Below are 27925 nucleotides of genomic sequence, written 5' to 3'. Positions count from 1 at the left end.
ACACAAGTCAAGCCTATTGATTAAGGGGCATTGTTAATTAGGAATATGGTACGTTCACCATTCCTTTTGATTAGCTGAAGCAGTAAACAAGCTGTAGTGGGTTAATTGTCATCAATTCCATCAAGGAGAGTAAAAAAAGCAATTTATTTACAGATTGTAATCAACGAACTGCATTGTGGTTTATAACCTAAGTGTCCTAGAGTAATCAGTTAGGAAAGGGCACATGAAATAACGCATCTGTCATTTGACAATAACCTTGTTTCAAAGCATCTCTCGGAATCTCTTTTCTTAAAAATAATGTTTAGCTTTTCAGTGCGTTCTTTTATATCTTGACACCAGTGGCGGCTGGTGCTCAACATTTTTGGGGAGGCGCAGACAAACTGAAAAAAAAAAAACATCAAACGCAGCCACTGTGCCCATCAAACGCAGCTACTGTGCCCATCAAACGCAGCCACTGTGCCCATCAAGCGCAGTCACTGTGCCCATCAAGCGCAGCCACTGTGCCATCAAACTCAGCCACTGTACCCATAAATTGCCGCCACTGTGCCATCAAACCCAGCTACTGTACCCATCAATTGCTGCCAGTGTGCCCATCAATTGCCACTACTGTGCCCCATCAATTACTGACAGTGTGCCCATCAATTGGCGCTACTGTACCCCATCAATTGCTGCCACTGTGCCCCATCAATTGCTGCCACTGTGCCCCATCAATCGCTGCCAGTGTGCCCATTAATTGCCGCTACTGTGCCCCATCAATTAGCGCTACTGTGCCCCATCAATTGCCGTTACTGTGCCCCATCAAATGCTGCCCCAGTGTGCATCCCCCGCCCACCACTTACCTGTCTCAGGTCATGGCGCTGTTCTCCACGCTCTGAGTCTTCGATGTCTTCTTCCATCCTCTTCCCATCCTCTGCTCATAGACGTCCATTCACAGCGCATGTCGCTTCAGCCAATCAGGGGACAGGTAACCAGACTCGAGCACCTGATTGGCTGAGAGGCGGGTCAGTGTTAGGGAAGTGATTTATTTTGCTACCCTAACACAGCACTGAGTAAACAGCGAACGCACAGCATTGCGCCCGCTGTTTACCATTTTGGAAGCCTATTAAAGCCTATGGCTCTAATCAGGACGCCTATTATAGCCCACGGTTCTAATCAGGTGCTTTCAAAAACACCCCTGCTGCTGTAATTGAGATGCCCTGCGCCCGACAAGGGGCCGAACACCTGAATAGGGGGCAGCAGCGGCGACCATAGATAGATTCATGCAATGCATGAATCTATCTATGGTGATAGACCAGTGCAGGAGAGAGGGGGCAGCGCTCCTGCACCCTTTATGGACGCGCTGCCACTGCTTGATGATTTGTGGACACCTTACCATCTCACCTATTTAAATGGCTAAAATTATGCAGAGATCCTTTTCCTTGAATTTTATGTAATTGTGTGCTGCCAACCTTGTTGCAAAACATTAGGGAAGTTATTTTCGGTTTCAGCATCTCTCGGCCTGTGCACAAAGTCGGCTTCATAAAGACATGATTTTGGTTTGGTGTGAAAAAACTGCAAAGTGCCCGAATCTCATCATTAAACATTTTAGGATGCATTGGAATGCATTTTACAAGCCAGGTCTTCTCACTCCACATGAGTTCTCAAACTCACTAATGCTTTTTGCCTAAATAACCCAACAACAGATGCACCTGATTTTCTGCCCAGAGTCTTCAATTTTTACAACAAAGGATGCCAGGAGGGAGAGTGCCAACAAGGCCACACCCGCAGCTCAAATATTGGATGGTTCATCAAGAAAACAATGAAATTTGAACAATGTTCCTCACATTGGAGGGACGTAAAATGTGTGGTCCAAGCTCCCCAGTTGGGCACATATTTCCACAGACACACTCCAATATCCTAAAAAAGCCTTGCCAGTAGAGTGGAGACTGCTATAGCTAAAAAGGGAAAACCAACTCTATATCAATGCCTAAGGTTTTGAAAAGGGGTGTCCAACAAACTCATAGGGTTGTGATGTTAAAGTGTCTACATTGTATACATAGGCAGATTTTCCATAATTTCTCCGTTTGCGGATGCTTTGAAAACCTTCTTTCTATATACAGTTCGTGATTACCTGTGTACATATAGGCAGCCATATTTGAATAATTGTTTGAGGGTCACTGAATTCATAGTTATACACATGACATAACTCGCTGATCTGCATTCATCACTCATCACCCTTAGGCCCGGATTCACAGATACTGGTGCACATTTATGCCGCCGCAGCGTATCTCCTTTACTCTACGCCGACGCAGCGCAGAGAGGCAAGCATGGAATTCACAAAACACTTCCTCCCAAAACTGCACTGGGTTTTTTAGGCGTAAGCCGGCGTAGGTGGAAGTGAGCGTGAGCCATGCTAATGAGGCGTGACCCCTTGCAAATGATGGGCCGAGCGCCAGACAGATACGTATCACCAACTGCCCATGCGCCGGGACATGGGCGCATCGTTCTGCACATGCTCAGAATCACGTCGGAACAACTGCCTAACATACGCCAGATCACTGCCTACGGCGTGAACGTAACCTACGCCCAGCCATATTCACGTCCAACGTAAACTACATAAAATAGGCCGGCTTGGGTTCCCTGGTGCAGCCCTTTGCATGGATGCTGCTGAGTTACACCTCCTTTATGGGGCATAACTTTGCGCCGTACGTACAACTTACGCGCACCAGTCATAGCCTGCGTCGGGCGCAAGTACGATCGTGAATCGGCGTATCTCCCTCATTTACATATTTGAATAGAAAATCAATGGGAGCGCCACATGCGTCCAGCGTAAATATGCGCCCACTCTACGTCGGCGTAGGCAAGTTACGTCGGTGGAATGAAGCCTGTTTTTAGGCGTATCTTAGTTTTGTGGGCCCGGCGCACAGATATGACGGCGCATATTTGCACTTACGCGGTGCATCTCGAGATACGTTGGCGCAAGTGCTTTGTGAATACGGGCCTTAGAATCTACTTTTTGCTACAGGTAAGCCTATAATAAGCTACCCCGGATATCTCTTAAACATGCATGGTTTAGGAGATATCTCTTGTATCTGCATATGCCGTTGTCATCGGCACATGTGCACTGAAGCAATGGAATGTACGTGTCGTTGCTTCAGTGAGTGCGCCGGTATACTGGCGGCTCCTGTGACATTATCGCAGCTCCGGCCAATGTCGCTGGTCGGTGCTGTGTAAGGGCACCGCAGTGGGGGGTTCGTTCCCAGGTGAGTATTACATAATGTGTTTTTTTGGGTTTTTTTTTTCCTGCCTGGGTTTACAACCACTTTAATGTTAATGGATACCAGACTACACTCTATTCCCTCTACCTCGGAGCCCTTAAGCATAATTTTCGTTGTGACTCAGGGTGACCTCATTGAATTTGCATCAATGGTATATAGTATATCACTCCAGGATTTATTGTTTACCTTGTTGATCATGTTGCACTTTCCCCGTATGAGCCGCTGGTGAATAGGGATCTCCCACCTTGCACATGTAGTCACACTGATTTTCCACAGACACACTTGATTAGAGAAACAGTCCAGCAACTTTGTTTTGTATTTTTATTAGGGGTATTGAACTTGGATGGGGAAGAGATTATTATGGATGCCCACTTGACGTCTCTTCAGGGAGACTTCAATTATATACACTCTCTATGTACACTCTTCTTCCTCCAGGACATCACTTTCTTGCAGCATAAAAATCACAGATACAGCTGGCACAATGTTAGTTGATCTGACAAAGGCAACAGTCAGTTAAAGCAAATGCCCTTTACAGGCAGGGATTGCGGGCCTCTTTGGTGTGTAAAAAAAGTCCCAGTGTCCAGCCACATTTCTGTGGCTACGAGGTGGGCTGCAGCTGCCCCTTTCACTAGCCACGTGGCTGTCTTCTCCCTGGAGATCTCCTGAACATGCTTGCTGGCTCCTGCTGTCCTCACACCTGCTCCCGTGCCTCTGGACAGGACTCCTTCATGTGTTTTGAGAGAACCCCTCCAGCACCCGAGCCCCAGGCCTGAGGTCACCCCCCCAGACTAGGGGGCTACCCTCAAGGGCCTCTAACAGCCCCCTCAGCACTCCATCTCTAGCTTCCATCCAAACTCCTTACTGCCCTTGCTGGCATCACTGAGTATTTAAGAGGTGTCCTCCCCCTGCCAGCCCATTTGGACGGGGATTTGTTGGGGCTCTCATCAATACTCCAGGCAGTTCCTCCTAACCTCCCTCCCATTCTTCTGGAAGCTTCTCCAAGGTTCCATAAGTAGGGGGGGGGTACCAGAGGTGCTGATGGTGAGTCAACCAGCCTCCCTGGATCACTCACTCTAACCCAGATTCAGTCCTGCCAAGCCTAAATTTACCTACACTACAAAAAACAATGTACAACCTAATCTAGAACACTAGAGGGTACTACAATAATATCAATGGAAAACCTGTTTGCACTTCCATTGTTATAAAAGTTTATAATACTTCCTCTATTGCAATAAAAATATTGAAAAAGAAAACAATACTATTTATCACTAAACTTTGATACTGCTTAATGAAAAATACCAAAACCAATGAATCCATTAAGGCTGTAATGCTATATTTTATTGGATGATACAAGTGCACCACTAGCAAGGCATTAACTGAACTCAGTGTATAGATAATGTCCCAAGACTCAACAGATTCATGAAGATCTTATTATGCAGGCACATGTATCACTATGCTGATAAATGGAAGCTTTCTCCCAAGGCTCTGTGTGCATGCTGATACTTTGCGCACATTTTAGTACACAAGATGAGTCGCGCTTTACACTTTCTTTAAAGAACAATGGCAAATAAGCTCATCAGGATTCAGCAGACCACAAAACATTGATGGGGGTTCTATGTGCTGCCAGAATTAATGACTATGATGCTAAGGAAATCCAATATATTAGATAAGCTCATCTTTATTCCTAATACAGTAAACATATTTTCTGATGGAGAGCATATGTTCCAGGAGGGGGTAAATCACGTTATATATTTATTATGAATAGATAGCGCCTTGTTTAATACTCAATAGCATTATAAGTACCTCCACAAGGTATTGTTAGAGTTTTGTTATGGTTCATGTAGATAGCTTGGGGCACAATGCCATATTACCTTTAAAAATATGAAGAGTAGGAAAGACACAGAATGTGTTTTATTTATTATTACCTGATTTGAGAAATATTACAAGGGCACCTATTGTTTTAATAATGCTTTCTTACTAATTATCTGCATACAGAATGAATGTTCTCAAGTTTGCTTTGTTAACGGAGGAACTGTTATATTTCTTTTAAAACTTGTAGGTCTCGTTCACACTAGCATCTCATTCACACTGGTGTTGCTTTAAAGTGGTTGTAAACCTTCATGTTTTTTTCACCTTAATGCATCCTATGTAAAATATGACCGTGTCCAACGCGGTGACGTAAAACACTATGAAGTGCTGAGAAAAATGAAGTTCAATGCTTCCGAGCATGCGTCGACTTTTTCTCCGATGGAGTTCCACACAGACGATCGTTTTTTTTCAATCAGTTTTTTATCCATAGGAAAATTTTAAAACATGTTCTATTTTTTTCACCGATGAAAAACAAGCCGATGGGGCCCACACACGATCAGTTTGTCAGGAAATTTGAAAATTCAGAATTCGGAAATTGGGAAATTCTAAAATCCTGAAATTCTGAAATTTGAAAATCCAAATTTCAGAATTTTCAACTTTCCGAATTTTCTAATTTTCTAATGTCATCAGACAAACCGATCGTGTGTACAGGGCTTTGATTTTCATTGATTTTCAAGAACAAGCTAATTACACAGAGTGGCTCTTCTTATGCTCATGGGCTTGGGCTTTCCATACAAAACTGTTACTGAACTATAAGGAATGTACAGTCGTTTATTGTATTGGGTATCACCACCTAGCATATTACTTATATAAACTCTGTCTGTGACGTTTTTTTGAATTGATATGAGCCTCATTGAGGTTTATTTTAAATTGGGATCAATAAAATGTATATTTTATACAATATGTTTTTGGTTATATTGGTTGCAGTGTAAAAGTCCCATAAAGAGGTATAATGGAATATTTTTGTGCTACTCAAAGGGATGATGGAAACTTGGGTTCAACACTGATTAAATCACTGTTTTGACCATGGGCTAGTTCAGTAGACATGTGGAATTTGTTTAGTTCCGAATTCGTTTTTTAACTCATTTTGTCAAATTTGTTAATTCCGGAATTTCAGTATTTCCGATTTTTTTAAATTTCCAAATTTTCAGATTTTCGGATTTACGAAATTTCGAATTTCCAAATTTTCGAATTTCAAAAATTCAAAAATTCGAAACTTTCTAAAATTCAAAAAAATTCTAAAATGATAAACTTCTAAAAAATCGGAAATGTGAAAATTCTGAAATTTGGAAATTGGAAATTCTAAAATTGGAAGTTCTAAAATTCGAGATTCGGAAATTCTAAAAAACAAAATTAGAAAATTAGAAAATTCGGAAAGTTGAAAATTCTGAAATTTGGATTTTCAAATTTCAGAATTTCAGAATTTTAGAATTTCCCAATTTCCAAATTTCAGAATTTTCAAATTTCCTGAATTTCCGAATTTCTGAAAAAAAGCTAAAAGACGAAAACAAGCAAATTTTTCAGCAGTGCACATGTCTATAGGTCAGTGATGTTTAACCTTGGCACCCCAGATGTTTTGGAACTTCATCTCCCATGATGCTCATGCACTCTGCAGTGTAGTTGAGCATCATGGGAAATGCAGTTCCAAAACATTTGGGGTGCCAAGGTTCGCCATCACTGGGCTAGGTTATACCCTGTGAGTGAATTTATATGAAATGCCTGAAGTGTATCATCGACTATTGATATGTTTTCTCTAGGAAAGATATCTGTGCAGGAAGGAACAGTCCGTGTGAAACGCTGGGCCTGTCTCACCTCTCCGGTTTGTGTCAGCCATTCAGAAGCTGCAACATCAATGAAGACTCAGGTCTGCCTATGGCTTTCACCATTGCACATGAAATTGGACACAGGTAAGGCCAGGTTGTAGAAAGGGCTGTATTTTCCATCATATCTGTCACTAGGCCAATGTAAGGAGGTGCCAAGCCTCAGAATCTGCAAACTTTTATCATGTTTTATTCATTTTGTTTTCCCCTTCTGTGCATTTCTAGACATTTATGGGTGAACTCATTCAACTAAGGGATAAGGGGATGCAGGGAATGATGAAAGAAGCCTGAAGACTCTTTATAGTTCAGGAATATAAAAACGTTTCATCTGAAATGCAGTCTGCTCACATAATATGTAATAAAAATATCTTTGCCATTCTGAAGCTCCCCTCCAATCACTTTGCACATTATTTTTTATATACTGTGATTCTGTACTTGCAAAATATGCTGCAGAAATCTCCCTCCACTGAGTCTGGCTGCATCCATTTTAACTGTGGGCAGCTGAAGCTGCTGCCTGTTTACTTCCTGGATTTATACATACACACACCTCCAGCTCTGCAGCTCTCATTGGTCTTCTGATGACCCATCCCCCTCCCTTCCTGGCAAACTCTCATGCCCTGTACAAACGATCGGTCCAATACGATGAAAAGGGTCTGATGGACCGTTTTCATTGGTTAACCGATGAAGCTGACTGATGGTCCGTCGTGCCTGCACACCATCGGTTAAAAAAACGATCGTGTCAGAACGCGGTGACCTAAAACACAACGACGTGCTGAAAAAAACGAAGTTCAATGCTTCCAAGCATGCGTCGACTTGATTCTGAGCATGCGTGGATTTTTAACCGATGGACGTGCCTACAAATTTTTTACATTTTTTTTCTATCGGTTAGGTATCCATCGGTTAAATTTAAAACAAGATTGCTTTTTTTAACCTATGGATAAATAATCGATGGGGCCCACACACGATCGGTTTGGTCCGATGAAAACTGTCCATCAGACCGTTCTCATCGGTTTGACCGATCGTGTGTACGCGGCATCACAGAAGTGAGAGAGAGAGCTGTACATGCCATAAGCCTAGGCTTTTTTCCATACAAGAAACATGAAATGAGCTGTATACGGTATTTACTGGCAGGAAAAAAAATTTACTATCCACAGTTGAAACAACAAGGGCAGAAGATTTAATAGATAGAAAGATGAAAACATGACTGATGTTAATGCTTTAAGTAAAAGTCACTGCAAGTACTTCTCAGAACTCACCTTTAACACAGCTCTGAATTAGCACCAGGAAATATACACAAGACCGTTTAGTAAAAAATAAACTCAATGTATTGGTATGGGTTAGAATAAATGGTGACGCTAGACAATATAATCACTATGCAAAGGTAACTTAGAATGCAATTCTGTACATCTGAACTGGATTTAACACATACATCAGCATAAATCAGTCACTAATAAACAGTACATATAAGCATTAACTGTGATGTGAATTATAATACTATAACTAGTCAAAAGTGTATTTTAGGAGAATGTCTAGGATATGGTACAATGTCCCCTGAGAGGTACCTGAAAGCATAAGCAAAAGGTGAAGATCTCTGTGTAGTAGCTGTCTTTAGTCCTAACTCTTCAGCTGGCTAGCGCTGGGGCCCAATTGTACAAATAGTGCACCTGGGAATCATCCCAGTCAAGCCTGCAGGCAGCAATAGGGCTACTATATGGCTGTATGGTCAGTTCCTAAAGGGCTCAGTCTCTCTCGTGCAGCAAATAGTAAATTCTTACAGCAGCAGTTCACCAGCCCCAGCATTATTGCAGTTTACTATCCAGTCACATGCAGAAATTAGTCCACTCTGCACCCAGGTGACTCTGACTGTCAGCACCCCTGAACTCAGCACTCCAGATCCTGCTCAGGCTGCCTATATGCAGCAGTGATGGGGCACACTGGACATTGATGTGCACTCTCTGGTCTAACTCTTGGCCAGAGGAAGCTGTGTCCTGTACACCCTGAGAAAATGCAACTCTTTCCCCTCCTGGTAATCTCTCTCTGGGAAATACAGTTCAAAAGTTTTTGATTACAGTAGAGTCTCTCACCTCTGGACTACAGTTCCCACAGTGCAGTTCTGCCTTTATCAGTTTGGCACCACAGGGTAGCAGCCACAGAGAGTAGCTGCAGGTAATGTGTCAATCACTCAACATTTGTATTGAAGTAAAACACTAATAGCTAGATTCATAAAGACTTAGTAAAAATGGATGCAGACAGACTCAGTGTAGGGGGATTTCTGCAGCATATTTGGCAAGTACAGAATCACAGTATATGTAATATAATATGCAAAGTGGTCGGAGAGAAGCTTCAGAATGGCAATTATTACAAATTACGTGAGCAGACTTCAGTTCCTCTTTAACCTATCAGTATGGATTTGTATTGTGGGTGGAAAGGAAACGCACAAAAACCGATGACACGTAATAGACACCAGTCAGCTGAAGGTCAGCAATCGCCATCACTGGCTTTTCCTTGACACGATTGGCTGACTGGCTGCCTCTCGTTCCTCTCTGTGACTAACGTTTATTAAATTGGGAGGAAAAACAAATCATTTTTAGCACTTAGTGAAAATTATAGTTTGTGACTTCTGATTGGGTAGCCCAATTGCCAAACTATTTATACATGCGCTAATGTTATTTCCATGGGCTTAAAAATATATCACATATTCCAGGATATTAATACGACTAATCTAATAAAATGCCCATAAATTAGTGTTGGATATTTAAACTTACTTCAAAATTTAAATAAATTAATTGAGAAAAGCATAACTAATCAGAAACATACATCTTTCCCCCCCCATATTTTCAATTTTTTTTCTATTTAATCCATTTTTGACACAAAGTCATGGAAGGTAATGACATGGTTGTCGCTATATTTTAGTGTACTGTTTTTAAGGATAAGTATCCTTTTCTACTCCCCTTCCTTCAGGCTTTCAGCATATATTTTCATTATTTACGGCTTCTGTCTGAACTTTGCACCTTGAAGAGTCTGCAAAAACCTTTCAAGCTATAGTCACGCCTGTGCACCATGTTGTTCATTAATGTCTATGGGAGACACATCTTTTAGGCTGGGTTCACACTGGTGCGAAGTGGATGTGGATTTTTCCCTGCGTGTAATTCACATGACAGGAGACAGGAGACATCGTCGTGGTGGGGTCCTGTGTGTCTTTGGCTCCGTTTCAGGTCTGAATTCAGGTAAGAAAAATCGGGCCTGATTTAGGGTGACCACATGGATTGCCCGGGACAGTCCTGCATTTTGCAGGTCTGTCCCAGGCACATTCATTCCAGGACAATACAGTGTCCCGGAATAAAAACTGACACAGCCACCCCCTGGGCCAATCTGATGCCTCCAAAAAAGGCCACCACATCACCACTTTACTCACTGACAGTACTTGTCCTGGCCGGGAATGCCTGGAGGAGCACAATCCCGCCATCTGCTTGTGATTGGAGAAATCATAAATCCTGCCTCTTGTGTCCAATCACTGTGCTGTGATTCGTTACAGCACAAGCTGATTTTTGGGATGGGAGGGTGTCCCTGGATGGTAGTTTTGATATGTGGTCCCCCCAGCCCGATTAATCCCTGAAACGGAGAATAGGGAAACCCCGGACCCCTGCTGTGAGCCACAGCCTGGAAGTACTTGTGGGTTGTAGTACAGTGGTTACAATTGCAAAGGATTAGGTGCAATTTTGTGTGCCATGGTGACAACTGCCCCCCAGGCCACTCCACCTGCCCCTATACTACCCTAGCCTGCCCCTATACTGCCCTAGCCTGTCAATATACTACCCCAGCCTTTCTATATAGTACCCTAGCCTGTCCATATACTACCATAGCCTGTCTAAATAATACCCCAGCCTGCCCCTATACTACCCTAGCCTGTCTATACACTACCCTAATCTGCCCCTTTACTACCCTAGTCTGTCCATATACTACCCTAGCCTGCCCATATACTACCATAGCCTGCCCCTATGCTACCCTAACCTGTCAATATACTACCCTAGCCTGTCAATATACTACCCTAGCCTGTCTATATAATACCCCAGCCTACCCCTATACTACCCTAGCCTGTCTATATACTACCCTAGCCTGTCTATTTACTACCCCATCATGCCCCTATACTACCCTAGCCTGCCCCTTTACTACCCTAGCCTGTCCATATACTACCCTAGCCTGTCTATATACTATTCTAGCGTGCCCATTTACTACCCTAGCCTGTCTATATACTACTCTAGCCTGCCCCTTTACTACCCTAGCCTGTCCAAATACTACCCTAGTCTGTCTATATACAACTCTAGCTGCTGCCTCGAAAAAGCTGGGGGCAGAGCTGGGAAGCAGAAAGTGGATGGTCTAGAGTTGGACCAGAGGAGAGCTGGAGTCAGCTGCCAGAGTCTGCTGAATGCTGAGACCAGGGGAGGCAGAGACTAGGAGGTACTGCAGCTGCAAGGAAAAGTGCAGGATCTGGTGGAGGAGTTCTCTCCTCCTATTTGCTCCTGACTGCTTTTTGTAATGGAAGCAACATAAGAGTCAGGGTCTTTCTCAAAGAAATCGTGTTCACAAGATGTGTATAGAAATCAAGTGATTAGGCTATTGAAGTTTGAGTGGGGGTGTGTTTGATCTATGACTGGGTCCATACTGTTGTCCAGAACCCTGATATAACCATTTCTTTCCACCCACTAACAAACAAAATATGGAATATGTTTGTGTCCTGTGTCGCACTACCCCGTAGGGGCCACTGATAATAACTGGTTCCTCCCTAACAAGCAGAGGCTCCAATAAACAGTCTAAAAGGGAACACTTAAGGCATCAGCATATCAAAACATTTTGGACAACTTCATGCTCCTAACTGTGTGGGAACAGTTTGGGGGTGATCCCTTCCTGTTCCAACATGACTGCGCACCAGTGCACAAAGCAAGGTCAATAAAGACATGGATGAGCGAGTTTGCGGTGGGGGAACTTGACTGGCCTGCACAGAGTCCTGGTTTCAACTCGATAATATACCTTTGGGATGAATTAGAGTCAGGTCTTCTTATCCATATCGGTTCCTGACCTCACAAATGTACTTCTGGAGAAATGGTCAAACATTCCCATAGACACACTCCTAAACCTTGTGGACAGCCTTCCAAGAGTTGAAACTGTTATGCCGCGTACACACGGTCGTTTTTTGTGATGAAAAAAAACGAAATTTTTAAAAACGTCATTTAAAATGACAGTGTGTGGGGAAAACGTTGTTTTATGTCTTCTGAAAAATGACAAAAAAAAAAATTGCGCATGCTTCAATTTTTTATGTCATTTTTCAAAACGTTGTTTTTTGTGTCATTTAATATGATAGTGTGTGGGTAAAACAACGGTTTTAAACCCGCAGAAGCAAGTTATGACGCGAGCTTGGATGGAACAGAGTGCCGTCGTATGTGCTGAACGTAACCGCGCTTTGCTAGAGCATTTTGAAAAAACGATTGTGTGTAGGCAACGTCGTTTTTTAAAATGAAGTTTGAAAAACGTCGATTTTGTTTCATGATAAAAAACATTGTTTTATTTAATCACAAAAAACGACCGTGTGTACGTGGCATTATGCCCCGTACACACGATGACTTTTTGTGATGAAAAAAAATTTCATTTTTCATCATGAAAAAAAACGAAATTTTTCCAACTTCATCATTAAAAATGATGTTGCCCACACACCATCGTTTTTGAAAAATGATGAACAAAGCGACGGCACTCTAAAGGAGAAGTTCTATTCGCCTTGAGGCTGCTTTTAGCTGGTTACTTGTTAGTAAAAGACGATTCGCGCTTTTTTGTCTGTTACAGCGTGATGAATGTGCTTACTCCATTATGAATGGTAGTTTTACCTCCCGTCTCATAACTTGCTTCTGGGCATGTGCGGGTTTAAAACGTCATTTTTGCCCACACACGATCATTTTTTATGACACAAAAAATGACATTTTAAAAAATGACATAAAAAATCAAAGCATGTTCGAATTTTTTTTATGTCGTTTTTCAGAAGACAAAAAATGATGTTTAGCCCGCACACCATCATTTTAAATGACGTTTTTTAAAAATGTCATTTTTTTTCATCACAAAAAGTGATCGTTTGTACGGGGCATTATAGCTGCAAAGGATGGGCCAACTTACACGTGTGCGTGTAAGGGAAGACGTCCCAATACTTTTGGAAATATAATGTATATTTTTTTTTTATTTAATATTTTTGACAGAAACTTAACATTCACATTTACATTATTACATTTATATTTTGACATACATATAACAACACATACATGGTCTCCTTATAATCCCTTATTTAAGTTATTCTATGGTGGCCCTAACATGTCATTCTCCCCCATTCACTTAGAAAGAGGGGAGAAAACCTCTCTAGTATATGTATAGATCGATACGGAATGATTCCTGATACAGGTACTAATATGGTATGTGGAGGCCTGGAGGGTAGGGGGGGGGGGGGGAGGAGGGAAAAGAAGAAGAGAGAGAAAAAATAAATAAATAAATAAATAAATAAATAATAAAAAAAAAAAAATCCCAATATCTATCTGTGATTAACGCATCCCCCTAATCAGGGGTTCTCCAGTGCACTACATTGTTTAAATTCTACTTTGTATTTCTATGTGATGGCTACCTACCAGAGGAGCCTCCCCCTCCTCTCTCTCCAAATGGAGAAGAGATCATGGGGGGGAAGAAGAAAAAAACACCAAAGAAAAGGAAAAAAGGAAAAAATGTCTAATTGTGGTTCAAACATCCCCTTGATCAAGGGCGGAAATATAATGTATATAAGACACAAAATAATGCAGTATTCATGAATACATTATTACATGTATGATTTTAAATGCAAGCAGGGTAAGTATCTGTGCTTCACTTTATAAATGTGAAATCCTTGTACAACAGAGCTCATATTGGGTGAGGGAGAAGCAGCACAAGGAGCCAATCAGTTGAGTTCAGTCACAGGCTGGGGGAGGGACAAGACCTGTAAGTGCTACTGAACTGCAGCAGAGAAATATCAGGTCTCCTCTCCTGCCACACAGTGTGTTGTGTGGCAGAGCTATGTAAGTCTCAGAACTGGATAGACAAATACAAATCCATTGTCAGGTAAGATCGTATATGCTGTATGGATTTCATTTGTGTTTGCCTGGCGTTCAGCTTCAATGGTTCTGCTCACAAATAACGTGCATTGTCATTTTTTGGCAGCTTTGGGATCCAACATGACGGACAAGGAAATGATTGTGAATTCATCGGAGGACATCCATATATTATGTCCCGGCAGTTGCAGTATGACACGTCACCACTCATATGGTCGCCCTGCAGTAAGGAATACATCACACGCTTTTTAGAGTGAGTGAGTTCTGTTCTACATTGCTGATGTTACCTGCACTTCCATAACAGCATTAAAAATAGATACTATTCTATTCTGAATCTTCTCAGCATTGTTCTCCGCTATCTGGAGACTACAAACTTCTTCCCCCCATGTTATAGAGATAGGGAGAGCTGATGTCATAAAACACTTCGGCCCAGATTCTCGTAGATGGGCATAAAACTCCGCGGGCGTAACGTATCTCATTTACGTTACGCGGCCGCAAGTTTTACAGGCAAGTGCTTTATTCACAAAGAACTTGCCTGTAAAGTTGCGGCGGCGTAGCGTAAATCACCCGGCGCAAGCCCGCCTAATTCAAATTAGCCGGGTGGGGGGTGTGGAGCATTTAAATTAAGCGCGTTCCCGTGCCGAACGTACTGCGCATGCGCCGTCCGGAAAATATCCCAAGGTGCATTGCTCCAAATGACGTCGCAAGGACGTCACTGGTTTCGACGTGAACGTAAATGGCGTCCAGCCCCATTCACGAACGACTAAGGCCCCATACACACGAGAGGATTTATCCGCGGATACAGTCCAGCGGACCGTATCCGCGGATAAATCCTCTCAAGGATTTGCGCGGATTTCCATGTGATGGAGTGTACTCACCATCGAATCGAAATCCGCGCCGAAATCCTCTGGCGATGACGTGTCGCGCAGTCGGCGCGATTATGACGCGGCGACGTGCGCGACGCTGTCATATAAGGAATTCCACGCATGCGTCGAATCATTACGACGCATGCGGGGGATCCCTTCGGACGGATGGATCCTGTGAGTCTATACAGACCAGCGGATCCATCCGTTGGGATGGATTCCAGCGGATAGATTTGATAGCAGGTCATCAAATATTTATCTGCTGGAAATCCATCCCAGGGGATAAATATCCGCGGAAATAGATCTGCTGGAGTGTACACACCATAGGATCTATCCGCTGAAACCCATTCGCTGGGATTTTTCAGCGGATGGATTCTACCGTGTGTATGGGGCCTTACGCAAACGACGTAAATTTCTAAATTTCGACGCAGGAACGACGGCCATACTTAACATTGGTTGCCCCTCATATAGCAGGGGCAACTTTACGCCGTGGAAACCTAATGTAAACGTTGTAAGCGTCGACCGCGCGTACGTTCGTGAATTCGCGTATCTAGCTAATTTGCATACTCGACGGGGAAAACGACGGAGGCGACACCTAGCGGCAAAAAAAAAATTGCATTTAAGATCCGACAGCGTAAGAGCCTTATGCCTGTCAGATCTAATGGATATCTATGTGTAACTGATTCTAAGAATCAGTCGCATAGATACGACGGCCCAGATTAGGACTTACGACGGCGTACATGGCGCTGCGCCGTCGTAAGCCCTTTGAGAATCTGGGCCTTCCTGTCCTAAGGTGAAAATGCTGCTTTTTCATAGATACAATACAGTAATTGATTCCTGCCACCAACGCTGTATCCTGGCCTAGGCCAACAAGGCCCAGGCCTAGGGCAGCACGTTGCAGGGGGGCAGCACGGAAAGAGTCCCCGCCGCTTGTGCTACACTGTTGGTGTAAAGCAAGCTGCGTCTAATTTTGACTGTCCTATCAGCCTGGACCACAAACCTTCCTCACTGTGATATATGTTTTCTGCTGTACCATTGGCATGGTTATATTTTCTTAGTCCTCTCCATAAAATTATCAGAAGTAGTACTATAGGCAACACTTTTTTTTTTTCATTTTGGATTTAGTAAGGGAGGGTTATAGCCCCTGTCAGTTTATTTTTTTTTTACCATCCCTGACCCACTGCAGAGATTTCCCTTCACTTCCTGCCCCATAGTCAAACAGGAAGTGAGAAGAAATCTATGCAAATTTAGGGAATCCATTGCCCCCCCCCCCCAGGCCCTGAGAACTAGTGTCCCCACTCAAATTTCAGGGTGGGTCTTAAACAGAAAGGGGTGTGGCCTTGACAGGGATAGGTGGGTCATATTTAAATTAGGGGGTACATGAGTTTAGTCAGGACAGAAAGAATATTACTAGCAGGATGACCAGGTGAAAGTAAGGAAACTAAGGCAGCCACCACCTGTGAGGACTGCAAAGCTGCAATATATTACATTTATGTTGTTGGGTTTCGATTCTTAACTTCCCCCGAGTAGACATGATATTACAGTTGCCACCTGTCCAGGATTCACCCGGACAGTTTGGGTTTTGAATCATGTGTCCGGGTTTCAGTCCACCTGAAACACGGACACATTGTTCAGACCAGGCTGTGGCTTCCTAAGTATCCAAGATAGTCATACACAGATCTGTTGCCGCGGCTTGTGGCTGTTTGGGAGCAGGTTTGCCATAATGGAAGGCTGGGGTGATAATGTCAGCAAGAGAAATTTGGTCACACCCACTGGCGCGCTCTTTGCACTACATTACTACTCTCCTTGTGTCCCAGGTTTTTTATAATCCTATACTGCAAAAAAAAATTGCCCTGTGCCGCAAAAGTGTTCAGGTTTGGCTTGAAGAAAAGGTGGCAACCCTATACGATATGGCGTTATTTAGTTTGTGTAGAGATATCTGAATGATGCCTGCAGCCAGGGATGGACTGGCCATTGGGACTACAGGGAGTTTCCCGGTGGGCCGATGGCTCAGTGGGCCGGCTTCAGTGACAGCAGACTGCCGCCCCCCTCTGCTCCTCTGTCTCTCCCTCCCCGCAGCGCTCACCTGGGGGGAACAAAGAAGCAGGGGAGGACCAGAGGAGCAGGGGGGAAAACAGAGGAGTATGGGGGGAGGGGACAGACAGCTGACTCAACAGCTATGGCCTGGGAGTTTCTCACTTCTGCCTAATCTTGTCCCATAAGGGGGGGGGGGGGACACCAAACTGATTCTTTGCCCTGGGTGAAATAATGTCTAGCTTCCCCACTGGTACTGCCTATAAGTACCAGTACCAGCCGTTCTACTCTAATAAAGTAGAACAGCTAGTGGCTAGTGAAGGGGGAGAGGGGGCTTGGGTGGCCGGGGGGAGGGGGGTGCGGGAGTTGTCCGCGGCCCCCATGGGAGAGACCTGTCAAAGTGGGCCAGTCTGGATGAAGTCCAGGGCCAAATTTCTGTCCCAGTCCAGCCCTGCCTGCAGCTACAAAAAGCCATCTTAGCCATCGTTCTTCACCTTATCATACAGCTGGCCATAAGCATTTATTGGTTGGTTTGCGCAAAATTTATAGCGTTTACAAAATAGGGGATAGTTTTATTGCATTTTTATTAAATATTTATTTTACTACTAATGGCGGCGATCAGCGATTTTTTTCGTGACTGCGACATTATGGCGGACACTTCGGACAATTTTGACACATTTTTGGGACCATTGTCATTTTCACAGCAAAAAATGCATTTAAATTGCATTCCTTATTGTGGAAGTGACAGTTGCAGTTTGGGAGTTAACCACAGGGGTCGCTGAAGGGGTTATGTTTCACCTAGTGTGTGTTTACAACTGTAGGGGGGTGTGGCTGTAGGTCTGACGTCATCAATTGTGTCTCCCTATAAAAGGGATGACACATTCGATGCAGCCGCCACAGTGAAGCACATCCCCACATAAGCACACACACGACTAAAGACACATGTCAGGGGCACCTATACACAAAAAATGTCAATTGAGCTACACGTGTTAGATAACGATGTACACGCCGGAGTGATGCCGCGTACACACGATCGGTTAAACCGATGAGAACGGTCTGATGGACCGTTTTCATCGGACCAAACCGATCGTGTGTGGGCCCCATCGGCTATTTATCCATAGGTTAAAAAAAAGCAATCTTGTTTTAAAGTTAACCGATGGATTCCTAACCGATAGGAAAAAAAAAAACGATCGTTAGTAGGCACATCCATCGTTTAAAAATCCATGCATGCTCAGAATCAAATCAACGCATGCTTGAAAGCATTGAACTTCGTTTTACGTCACCGCGTTCTGACACGATCGTTTTTTTAACTGATGGTGTGTAGGCACGACTGACCATCAGTCAGCTTCATCGGTTAACCGATGAAAACGGTCCATCAGACCGTTCTCATCGGATGGACCGATCGTGTGTACGCGGCATGAGAGCAATACTTCAAAGCCCATGTTTCATAGTTGAGTCCAAAGTGATAACCTGTAGGGGCTTTTCAAGGATTGCCTATGGAGAATTTAGGGTACCAAAGTTTGTTGCCATTTCATAGGCACACACAATTTTAAGACTTGACATGTTCGGTATCTAATTACTCGGTGTAACCTCATACTTTATATTAAACTAACATATATAAGTAATACATTGGGTGTATGTGCCCTAAAACTAACTTTAGTGTATTTTTTAAATAAACAGTTGCACAAATATAATGTAATTATATCATTCTCCAAGGTGTCTACTTTTAGAAAATATACATTTGGGGATTTCAATCTTCAAGTCTAAAATAATTTTTTAAACATGTGTGCAAAAACTAATAAAAAACATAGTAAAAGGGTTAAGGCAAGTTGGTCACCCTATTTACATGCCAACATTACATTAGCTAGAACTCCCTATCACTATATCTCAACAGACCTTATATGACTTTCATGACTTGTAGTTGTTACCACGGTCATATATTTGTCATTTTTTGGTAATTTGAACATAACCAACTTTTGATTTAATGACTTCAGCAGATCAAGACAGCCCACTAGTGGAAAACTATTGGTGGCTACCTTGAACTTTTTTGGTCATTTTTTCTTTAACCTCCCTGGCGGTATGATTTTTTCAGAAAAAAGGTGCTGAAAGTGGTACCATTATTTGCAAGGAAATTTGGCATTTTATACTGTAGGTCTGTAATTCTTAGAAATAACTCACTTAAATCTGACCAAACAAGAATCTAATAAACATCCGGGTATGACATTTTTTTAAAAACAAAATTATAAATTATAATATAATAAATAATTATAAATAATTATAACAAATAATAATATAATTATAATAAAAATTATTCAATAATGTAATCAACTCAAAATCACTGAAATTTGCTCAGTTGCAGAATTGTCGCTGTCATTACTTTTATTTTTTTATGACGAATTTCCCCACAAATTGCTATCGCACAATTCTGCAAGTGATTATAATTTATTATCGCTGTTTTCTAGCGGCTCTAAAACCATTTTTGACATAAAGGGACACTTTTGGTTGCTATGGACAATCTACAGTTTCCAGGCAGAAAGAACAGTTTTGTATTATATAAAAGTGCATGTAGGACACTGGGCAGACCACTAGGGACAAGGGGGGTGTGTATTTTTTACATACAGTACTGTAATCTATAAGATTACAGTATACTGTATGTAATGTGTTAGTTTACGTTTTTGAATTTGGCGCCGTTCTCCGCTCCCATGCGTCGTAACGTCACAGGGAACGGAGATCAACGGCACAGGAGGACGCTGTGTGAATCGAGCGAGGTCCCGCTCGCTCACACAGCGCAGTGGCATCGCTGGATCCAGGGACAAGGTAAGTAAACAGTGCCTGTGGATCCAGCGAGGCGAGCCCGAGTCTGACTCAGGGTTACCGCTCGCAGCATGAAAATCTAACCCCAAGTCAGACTCGGGAATACCGCCAGGGGGGTTAAAAAGCAGACTGAAAGTGGTTGAAATAGCCACACAACTGCCTGTTGTATGGCCAGGATTATTGTGTTGGGACCCTTTATAAAAGGAACACGATAAGAAGGCTGGGGGTCTTCATAATGGACAGGCACGTTAAGAAGTTAAGGGTTCCCAGTAGAGCTGCACGATTAATCATCAAGAATTGTTATCGCTATTTTTTCCCCACTGCGATCTTGACAAAGTATTTCCCGATCTTTTGTATGCAGAGAATTCTCTCTGCTCTCAGCCATCAAAAGAAAGTAAGAAAAAAATCTGAGCAGTCTGCCAAATATCAGGACATTCTTTATCAGTGGAATGTTAAGTCTAAACATTGTAACAATTTGTCTTTTACATCAAAGGAATAGACTTTGTGTGTAAATTAGGAAAGTTTAACCACTTAAACACTAAGGGGTAGATTCAGGTAGGGAGCGCGTATTTGTGTGCGGGCGTAACGTATCCTATGTACGCTACGCCTCCGTAACTTTGACAGGTAAGTGCAGTATTCACAAAGCAAAGTTGCGGTGGCATAAGCCCGCCTAATTCAAATGTGGAAGATGTGGGCGTGTTTTATGTAAATTTATTGTGACCCTACGTAAATTACGCTTTTTCTGAACGGCGCATGCGCCGTCCGTGAAAGTATCCCAGTGCGCATGCTCCAAATTAACCTGCAAAAAGCCAATGCTTTCGACGTGAACGTAAATTCCGCACAGCCCTATTCGCGAACGACTTACGCAAACGATGTAATCGACGGAAAATTCTACGCTGGCCCGACGTCCATACTGCGCCTCATATAGCAGGGGTAACTTTACGCCGGAAAAAGCCTTACGTAAACGGCGTATCTGTACTGCGACGGCCGGGCGTACGTTCATGAATGGGCGTATCTAGCTGATTTACATATTCAAGGCGTAAATCAGCGTACACGCCCCTAGCGGCCAGCGTAAATATGCAGTTAAGATACGACGGCGTAGGAGACTTACGCCGGTCGTATCTTAGCAACATTTAAGCGTATCTCAATTTGAGCATACGCTTAAAGTTGCGACGGCTCGGATTCGGACTTACGACGGCGTATCTACAGATACGCCCGTCGTAAGTCTTTCTGAATCCGGGCCTAAACCTTTTTCTGACATTTGTTGTTTTCAAGTTAAAATCACTTTTAAAATCATTTTACTTAGAACCCTCAAACATTATATATATATTTTTTTGTAGAGACCCTAGAGAATAAAATGGTGATTGTTGCAATATTTTATGTCACACTGTATTTGCGCAGCGGTCTTTCAAATGCAATTGTTTGGGAAAAATTACTTTAATTAATTAAAAAGAACTAACCAGTAAAGTTTGCCCAAATTTTTTTTGTATAATGTGAAAGATTTTATGCCGCGAGAATCTTGATTTTGATTCTACACAAAAAAACAGTGATTCTCATTTTGGCCAGAATCGTGCAGCTCTAGATCCCAGTAAAGTGGTGTGTGAGGCCACTGTAAAGAAGGTAAGGCTACTATGCAAGATTTGCATTGGGGCGCATAGGTTTGAAGCTACATCAATGACCTTATGGTCACTTTGGGGGAAATGTATTAAAATCTGATTGGCTACCATACACATCTGCACCAGATTCTGAGTGCTTCAGTTTTAGTAAATCCCTCCCTATGTTTTCCTGGAAAACCTACAGGAAATAATTATGACATGTTTTAAAAACAGTTTGTCTACTGCTTGTCTTGTAGGTTTTGCAATTAAGGCTGCATTCACACCTTCGCGACAAGCAACGCCGCGTACGCGGCGTATTTTGCTGCGAATAGTGTATCTTTTTTTTTTTTTTTTAAATCCTTCCCATTGCTGTCAATATCGCCTGAAAAAAAGGGTCCGGGACTTTTTTTCAGGCGACAGGCGTACGGCGTCTATGAGATGTGAACCATCTCCATAGACAGCAATGGGAATTCTCCCCTCCAGCGGCACGAGCGTCCGGCGTCGGGCGTTTTGTCGCCTAGATGTGAATGGGGTCTAATGCAACCAATTCCATTCATCCAACAAAATATGTTTTTTGCCTTGAACTTTAAAATATCCGCCCTTGCTCCCATGTTTTATTACCTTTTATTTCTGTTCTACAGTCGGGGTTGGGGATCATGTCTGGATGACTTGCCAGCAAAGAAAGATTTCAAACATCCGCTGATTGCTCCAGGAGTTTTGTATGATGTCAATCACCAGTGCCAGCTGCAGTATGGACCCAACGCTACATTCTGTGAATTAGTTGAAGTAAGCTTGTGTTTTGGATTCATATTGCCTATAGTAGTTTCAATTCAATTATTCATTCATGACAGGAAGGAAATGACTTGTTACTCTAAATAAGAATGTGTTTCGGTAATGTGCCTTGTTGATTCCCGTGAAGTGAGAAGTTTCATGATAGGTTCACTTTGGGGCAGATCCACAAAAGTATTACGCCGGCGTATCTCTTGATACGCCGCGTAATTTCAAATTTTGCGCGTCGTATCTTTGTTTTGTATCTTCAAAACAAGATACAACGACATCTCGGATGGATCCGACAGACGTACGTCTTAGTACGCCGTCGGATCTAAGCTGCAATTTTTTGGCGGCCGCTAGGTGGCGTTTCCGTCGAATTCCGCGTCGAGTATGCAAATCAGCTAGTTACATCGATCCACGAACGTACGTCCGGCGCATTTTTTTTTATGTTGTTTGCGTTCGGCTTTTTCCGGCGTATAGTTAAAGCTACTGTTATGAGGCGTACTCAATGTTAAGCATGGCCGTCGTTCCCGCGTAGAAATTTGAAATTTTTACGTTGTTTGCGTGAGTCGTTCGCGAATAGGGATTTGCGTAGAATGACGTCAACGTCGGAAGCATTGGCTTGTTCCGGCTTAATTTCGAGCATGCGCACTGGGATACCCCCACGGACGGCGCATGCGCAGTTTAAAAAAAACGTTGTTTACGTCGGGTCACAACGTATTTACATAAAACACGCCCCCATTACATCCATTTGAATTCCGCGCCCTTACGCCGCCAGAGATACACTACGCCGCCATAACTTACGGCGCAAATTCTTTGAGGATTCAAAATAAAATAAATAAGTTACGGCGTAGTGTATCTTAGATACGCTGTGCCCGGCGCAAAGGTACGTGGATCTGCCCCACAGTAATCACACCTCCTTGATTAGTGACCACAGAGAGAAAGCTCCCGGCACTGTGGTTATCAGGAAACAGACAACCAGGAAGTGTGGAGATCAGAGAAATATTACAGCAACTTGAGAGCAAAAACGAACAATGAGGACATGAAAACAGCACTGCATTAAGGAAGCTATTAAGATAAAGAAAAAATTCCTTTACAAACCCTTTAATAATGGTCTTATTACATAGAAAAAGAACATAATTACACTACCCGACTTAGGTCAATGCCCCTATTTCACACCAGGCAAATAATATGGCGACAGCGATCATGTGCATGGAAGTCTATTGAAATTACCATCAATATTACTGTCTATTGTTTATCATTATGCTCTGTAACTCTGAAATGTTATTCAGTCAAACCTTGTACCCTATCTTCTGTATGGTCACAAACTGAACAAGATTTAAAGGGGTTGTAAGCTAGTGCATTGTACCTTTTCCTTTGATTTCCCTTCTAAATGTTTTTTTTCTTTGTCTGAATTTCTCACTTCCTGTGTCTCCTTAGTAAGCTTGCCCCCATCATCCGAGCTGTTCTGGCTGGGGATTAGTCAGCCAGAACAGCTTACAGAGGAGGAACAGGAAGTGAGAAATTCAGACAAAGAAAAAAAAAAATTAAGGCCTCGTACAAACGACCGAGGAACTCGTCGTAAATTAAACATCATTTTCGTCGACGAGTTCATTGTCAGGCTTGTCGAGAATCTTGACAAGCTTTCTTTGCGTACACGCTGTCAAGACAAAATCTCGTCGTTCTCAAACGCGGTGACGTAAAACGCGTACGACGGCACTATAAAGGGGAAGTTTGATTCCACTGGCGCCACCCTTCTGAGCATGTGCGGGTTTCTAAGCATACACACGAACGTGTTTCTCGTCGAAAACCAGCCCGACGAGGAAATTGAGACTCCCGACGAGGAAAAAGAGAACTTGTTCTCTTTTTTTCTCATCGAGTTTCACGGCAGTTTTCTCGATGAAAAACATACACACGACCGTTTTCCTCGGCAAAAAAGCTCTCCCACCAAGTTTCTTGATGAATTCTGTCGAGGAAAACGGTCGTGTGTACGAGGCCTTAGAAGGGAAATTGAAGGAAAAGGTAAGTGAACCAACAATGCACTAGCTTATAGGAACCTATTTAGAAAATAAAAAACAAACCTTTACAACCCCTTTAAGGATAACTCTACATTTGTTGAAATATAGCAAATAAAAAAATTATATAGTATATCCAAATTGCTAGTGCCATGTTGTAATTTTATGTTACCTTTTCATTTTAAGCTGCTGCCACTGTACTTTTCTGTAAAACTCAATGCAATTTGGCAACCTTGATTTGCAGAAAGTCTCCGAAAATGTAATTTCCTGCTTGTGTGATTGGTTTACTGATTTTCCAAGAAGTCTACACCAAGACACAAGTCAGAATTTGGTGAGATACTCCCCTAGGGTTAAATACTTATAATGGTAAGCAGACCCTGCAGCTTTTCTCATTAGAGCACTGAGGCCCCGTACACACGACAGAGGAACTCGACGTGCTTGGCACGTCGAGTTCCTCGTCGAGTTTTGGGATGAAGCCGCCGAGGAGCTCGGCGGGCCGGCTTCTCCCATAGAAGAACGAGGACAACGAGAAAATAGAGAACATGTTCTCTATTTTCTCGTCGAGTTCCTCGGGGGCTCCATCGAGCCAAAACTGTACAGACGACAGAGTTTCTCGGCAGAATCCGGGTTTTGACCGAGTTTCTCGGTGAATTCTGCCGAGAAACTCTGTCGTGTGTACGAGGCCTGAGAGTTCACCAGCTGATTATAATGAACCAGATCCCCACATTCAGAATCAGTACCAAAGGACATGTTTAAATCAAACAGCTTTTTCGTAAGAGCAGAAACAGGTAGGAATCTGCAACAACATTTTCTAAAATCCTTGGAATGCACTATACATTGACCACCCAAAGGGGTGATTTTTTTCTCAACAAAAATGTAGTTTATTTTTTAAAGCGAAGTTCCACCCAAAAATGGAACTTCCGCTTTTCTGAACCCCCCCTCCCTCCGGTGACACATTTGCCACCTTTCAGGGGGAGGGGGGTGCAGATACCTGTCTAAGGTAGGTATTTGCTCCCACTTCCAGGCATAGACTCCTGTGGGAGTCTACGCTACTTCCTGTCTCCCCCACTGTCTCTTGGGTTACACATTGTTCCCAGGAGAGAGCGGGGACCAGTGACGGCACGCCGCGCTACTCGGGCATGCGCAGTAGGGAACCGGGCATCGAATTCGCAAGGCTTCACTTTCTGATTCACTCACCGAGCATGGCATCGCGGGTGCGCTGGACAGGTAAGTATTTGTAGCTGCAGGCTTTTAAAAAATAATAAAAATTCAGGTGGACCTCCGCTTTAACTTTTGCTTCTTTCTCTAAGGCCTCGTACACACGACCGAACATGTCTGCTGAAACTGGTCCGCGGACCAGTTTCCGCGGACATGTTCGGTCGTCTGTACGGCCAACCGGACAATTTTCCGGCGGATCGGACAGGTTTCCAGCGGACAAATGTTTCTTAGCATGCTAAGAAACATGTCCGCTGGAAGCCTGTCCGTCGGACATGTTCGGTCGTCTGTACGACTCACCGGACATGTCCGCTCGGCCGAAAGCCCTCGCATGCGTCAAAGTGATTCGACGCATGCGTGGAAGCATTGACCTTCCAGGGTCGCTTCATCGTCGCGGCTACGGCGCGGCCACGTCACCGCGTTCGCTGTCCGCGTGAAATTTGGTCTGATGGTGTGTACAGCCATCAGACCAAAATCCCCCAGCGGACATGTCCGATGAAAACAGTCCACAGACCGTTTTCATCGGATATGTCCTGTCGTGTGTACGAGGCCTTAAAGAATTTTCATCTTTTCAACTAGGTCATTCTTAAAGTATAACTGCAGCCAAAATATGTTTGTCTTCTTTTTGGATAGAATGTTGAGGGTAGACAACCTCTGTCCAGGCTTCATTGCTGTTAAAGGATCACTACCGTAAAGAGAGATTTTTTTTTTTAATAACAAACATGTTATACTTACCTCCACTGTGCAGCTCGTTTTGCACAGAGTGGCCCCGAACCTGGTCTTCTGGGGTCCCTTTGGCGGTTGTCTCAGCTTCCCCCTGCAAGAACTTTCCACTTTCATGCGAGTGAGCTCGCATGGTGGAAAGCTCTTGCGGGCACGCTCCCGTAAATCAGCCGGCGGCTATAGCCGCTCACTGCAGGGATGGACTGGCCATTGGGACTACAGGGAGTTTCCCAGTGGGCCAATGGCTCAGTGGGCCGGCTTCAGTGACAGCGGACCGCCGCCCCCTCCGCTCTTCTGTCTCTCCCTTCCCACAGCGCTCACCTCCTCTCCCTGCCCACAGCGCTCACCTGGGGGGAACAAAGAAGCAGGGGGGGCAACAGAGGAGCATGGGGAAGGGGACAGACAGCTGACTCACCAGCTATGGCCTGGGAGTTTCTCACTTCTGCTTAATCTTGTCCCATACGGGGGGCACCAAACTGATTCTTTGCCCCAGGTGAAATAATGTCTAGCTTCCCCACTGGTACCGTTCTACTCTAATAAAGTAGAACGGCTAGTTGCTAGTGAAGGGGGAGAGGGGGCTTGGGTGACCGGGGGGGTGCGGGAGTTGTCTGGCCCCCATGGGAGAGACCTGTCAAATTGGGCCAGTCTGGATGAAGTCCAGGGCCAAATTTTTGTCCCAGTCCAGCCCTGGCTCACTGTATCACTCGGCCCCGCTCCCGGCGCGTCGCGTCATTGGATATGATTGACAGCAGCGTGAGCCAATGACTGCGCTGCTATTAATGTCCAATGAAGAGCCGACTCAAGCTGGGGGAAACTGTTGCGGGAATGAGCCCACGGAGTTTCGGGGCTTAGGTAAGTGAAACCGGGGAGCTGGGAGGGCCGTCATTGCCAGGTTTTTTTCACCTTAATGCATAGTATGCATTAAAGTGAAAAAAAAACGAACATTTACGACCCCTTTAATGTCTGCAACAGGAAAAAATAAATGTGCACTTCATCTCCCAGAGACACAAACCGTCACCCACAATTAGTGGGGAAATACTACCTCTGATAGCTGTAACAGGCCTTCCCATTTGATAAAACCAGCAGAGCTTCCCCTTATTTCAGATCTACCCCTCAGATTTACAGCGACTGCACTTTCAAGTGCATTTTCAGTGCAATTTCAAGTGCACTTTTAGTGCACTGTGGATTTGCCTTTCGTAATTAACCCCCTTTGAGTCGCTAATCAAGAATGAGGCCTCGTACACACGACCGAGGAACTCGACGGGCGAAACACATCGTTTTGCTCGTCGAGTTCCTTGTTAGGCTGCAGAGGAACTCGACAAGCCAATTTTCTCCATTCCCGTCAAGGAAATAGAGAACTTGCTCTCGTTTTGGCTCGTCGAGTTTCTCGACAGTTTCCTCGACGAAAATGTACACACGACCGGTTTCCTCGGCAAAAAAATATCTCCCAGCAAGTTTCTTGCTGGTTTTTGCCGAGAAACTCGGTCGTGTGTACGAGGCCTGAGTGAGCATGTAAGGACTTCGGACATTCCCGATCTCTATACTAGTTCTGGGTTATAAACTTACATTGTTCCCTTTCTTTCAACCTCTTGTAAATTGATTGATAAATCATCATATCACTTTCATTTTTGCCTTAACTTGTATTAAAAAAAAAAATAGTGTATTTGAAACCTTTTTGTACTTTAAACCTATGAATCAGAATACAGTTTGAGATATCATTAGCTGTCACTGTGATTGATGAAGGGGCAAATGTATAGAACATGGAGGAATTGTACCAAGGATGGGGCTTTCCTTTGGGGAGCAGAAATGTTAAAAGAAGGTTTACTGAAAAAAAATC

General features: G+C 43.6%; 1 protein-coding gene across 1 annotated transcript in view; it reads left to right on the top strand.

Annotated features, from left to right (window-relative positions):
* ADAMTS12 (ADAM metallopeptidase with thrombospondin type 1 motif 12) overlaps nt 1-27925 on the top strand; it is a 646291-nt gene that overhangs the window by 419291 nt on the left and 199075 nt on the right. Inside the window, exons 7-9 of the mRNA XM_040338094.1 lie at nt 6884-7033; nt 14168-14311; nt 22006-22150. Coding sequence (XP_040194028.1) covers nt 6884-7033; nt 14168-14311; nt 22006-22150 — 439 coding nt within the window. The remainder of the gene's footprint in view (nt 1-6883; nt 7034-14167; nt 14312-22005; nt 22151-27925) is intronic.

Source organism: Rana temporaria, chromosome 1 (assembly GCF_905171775.1).
Source record: "Rana temporaria chromosome 1, aRanTem1.1, whole genome shotgun sequence".
NCBI classification, from domain to species: domain Eukaryota; kingdom Metazoa; phylum Chordata; class Amphibia; order Anura; family Ranidae; genus Rana; species Rana temporaria.
The sequence above is the reverse complement of the archived record's forward strand: the minus strand, read 5'-3'. Positions and strand labels throughout refer to the sequence as shown.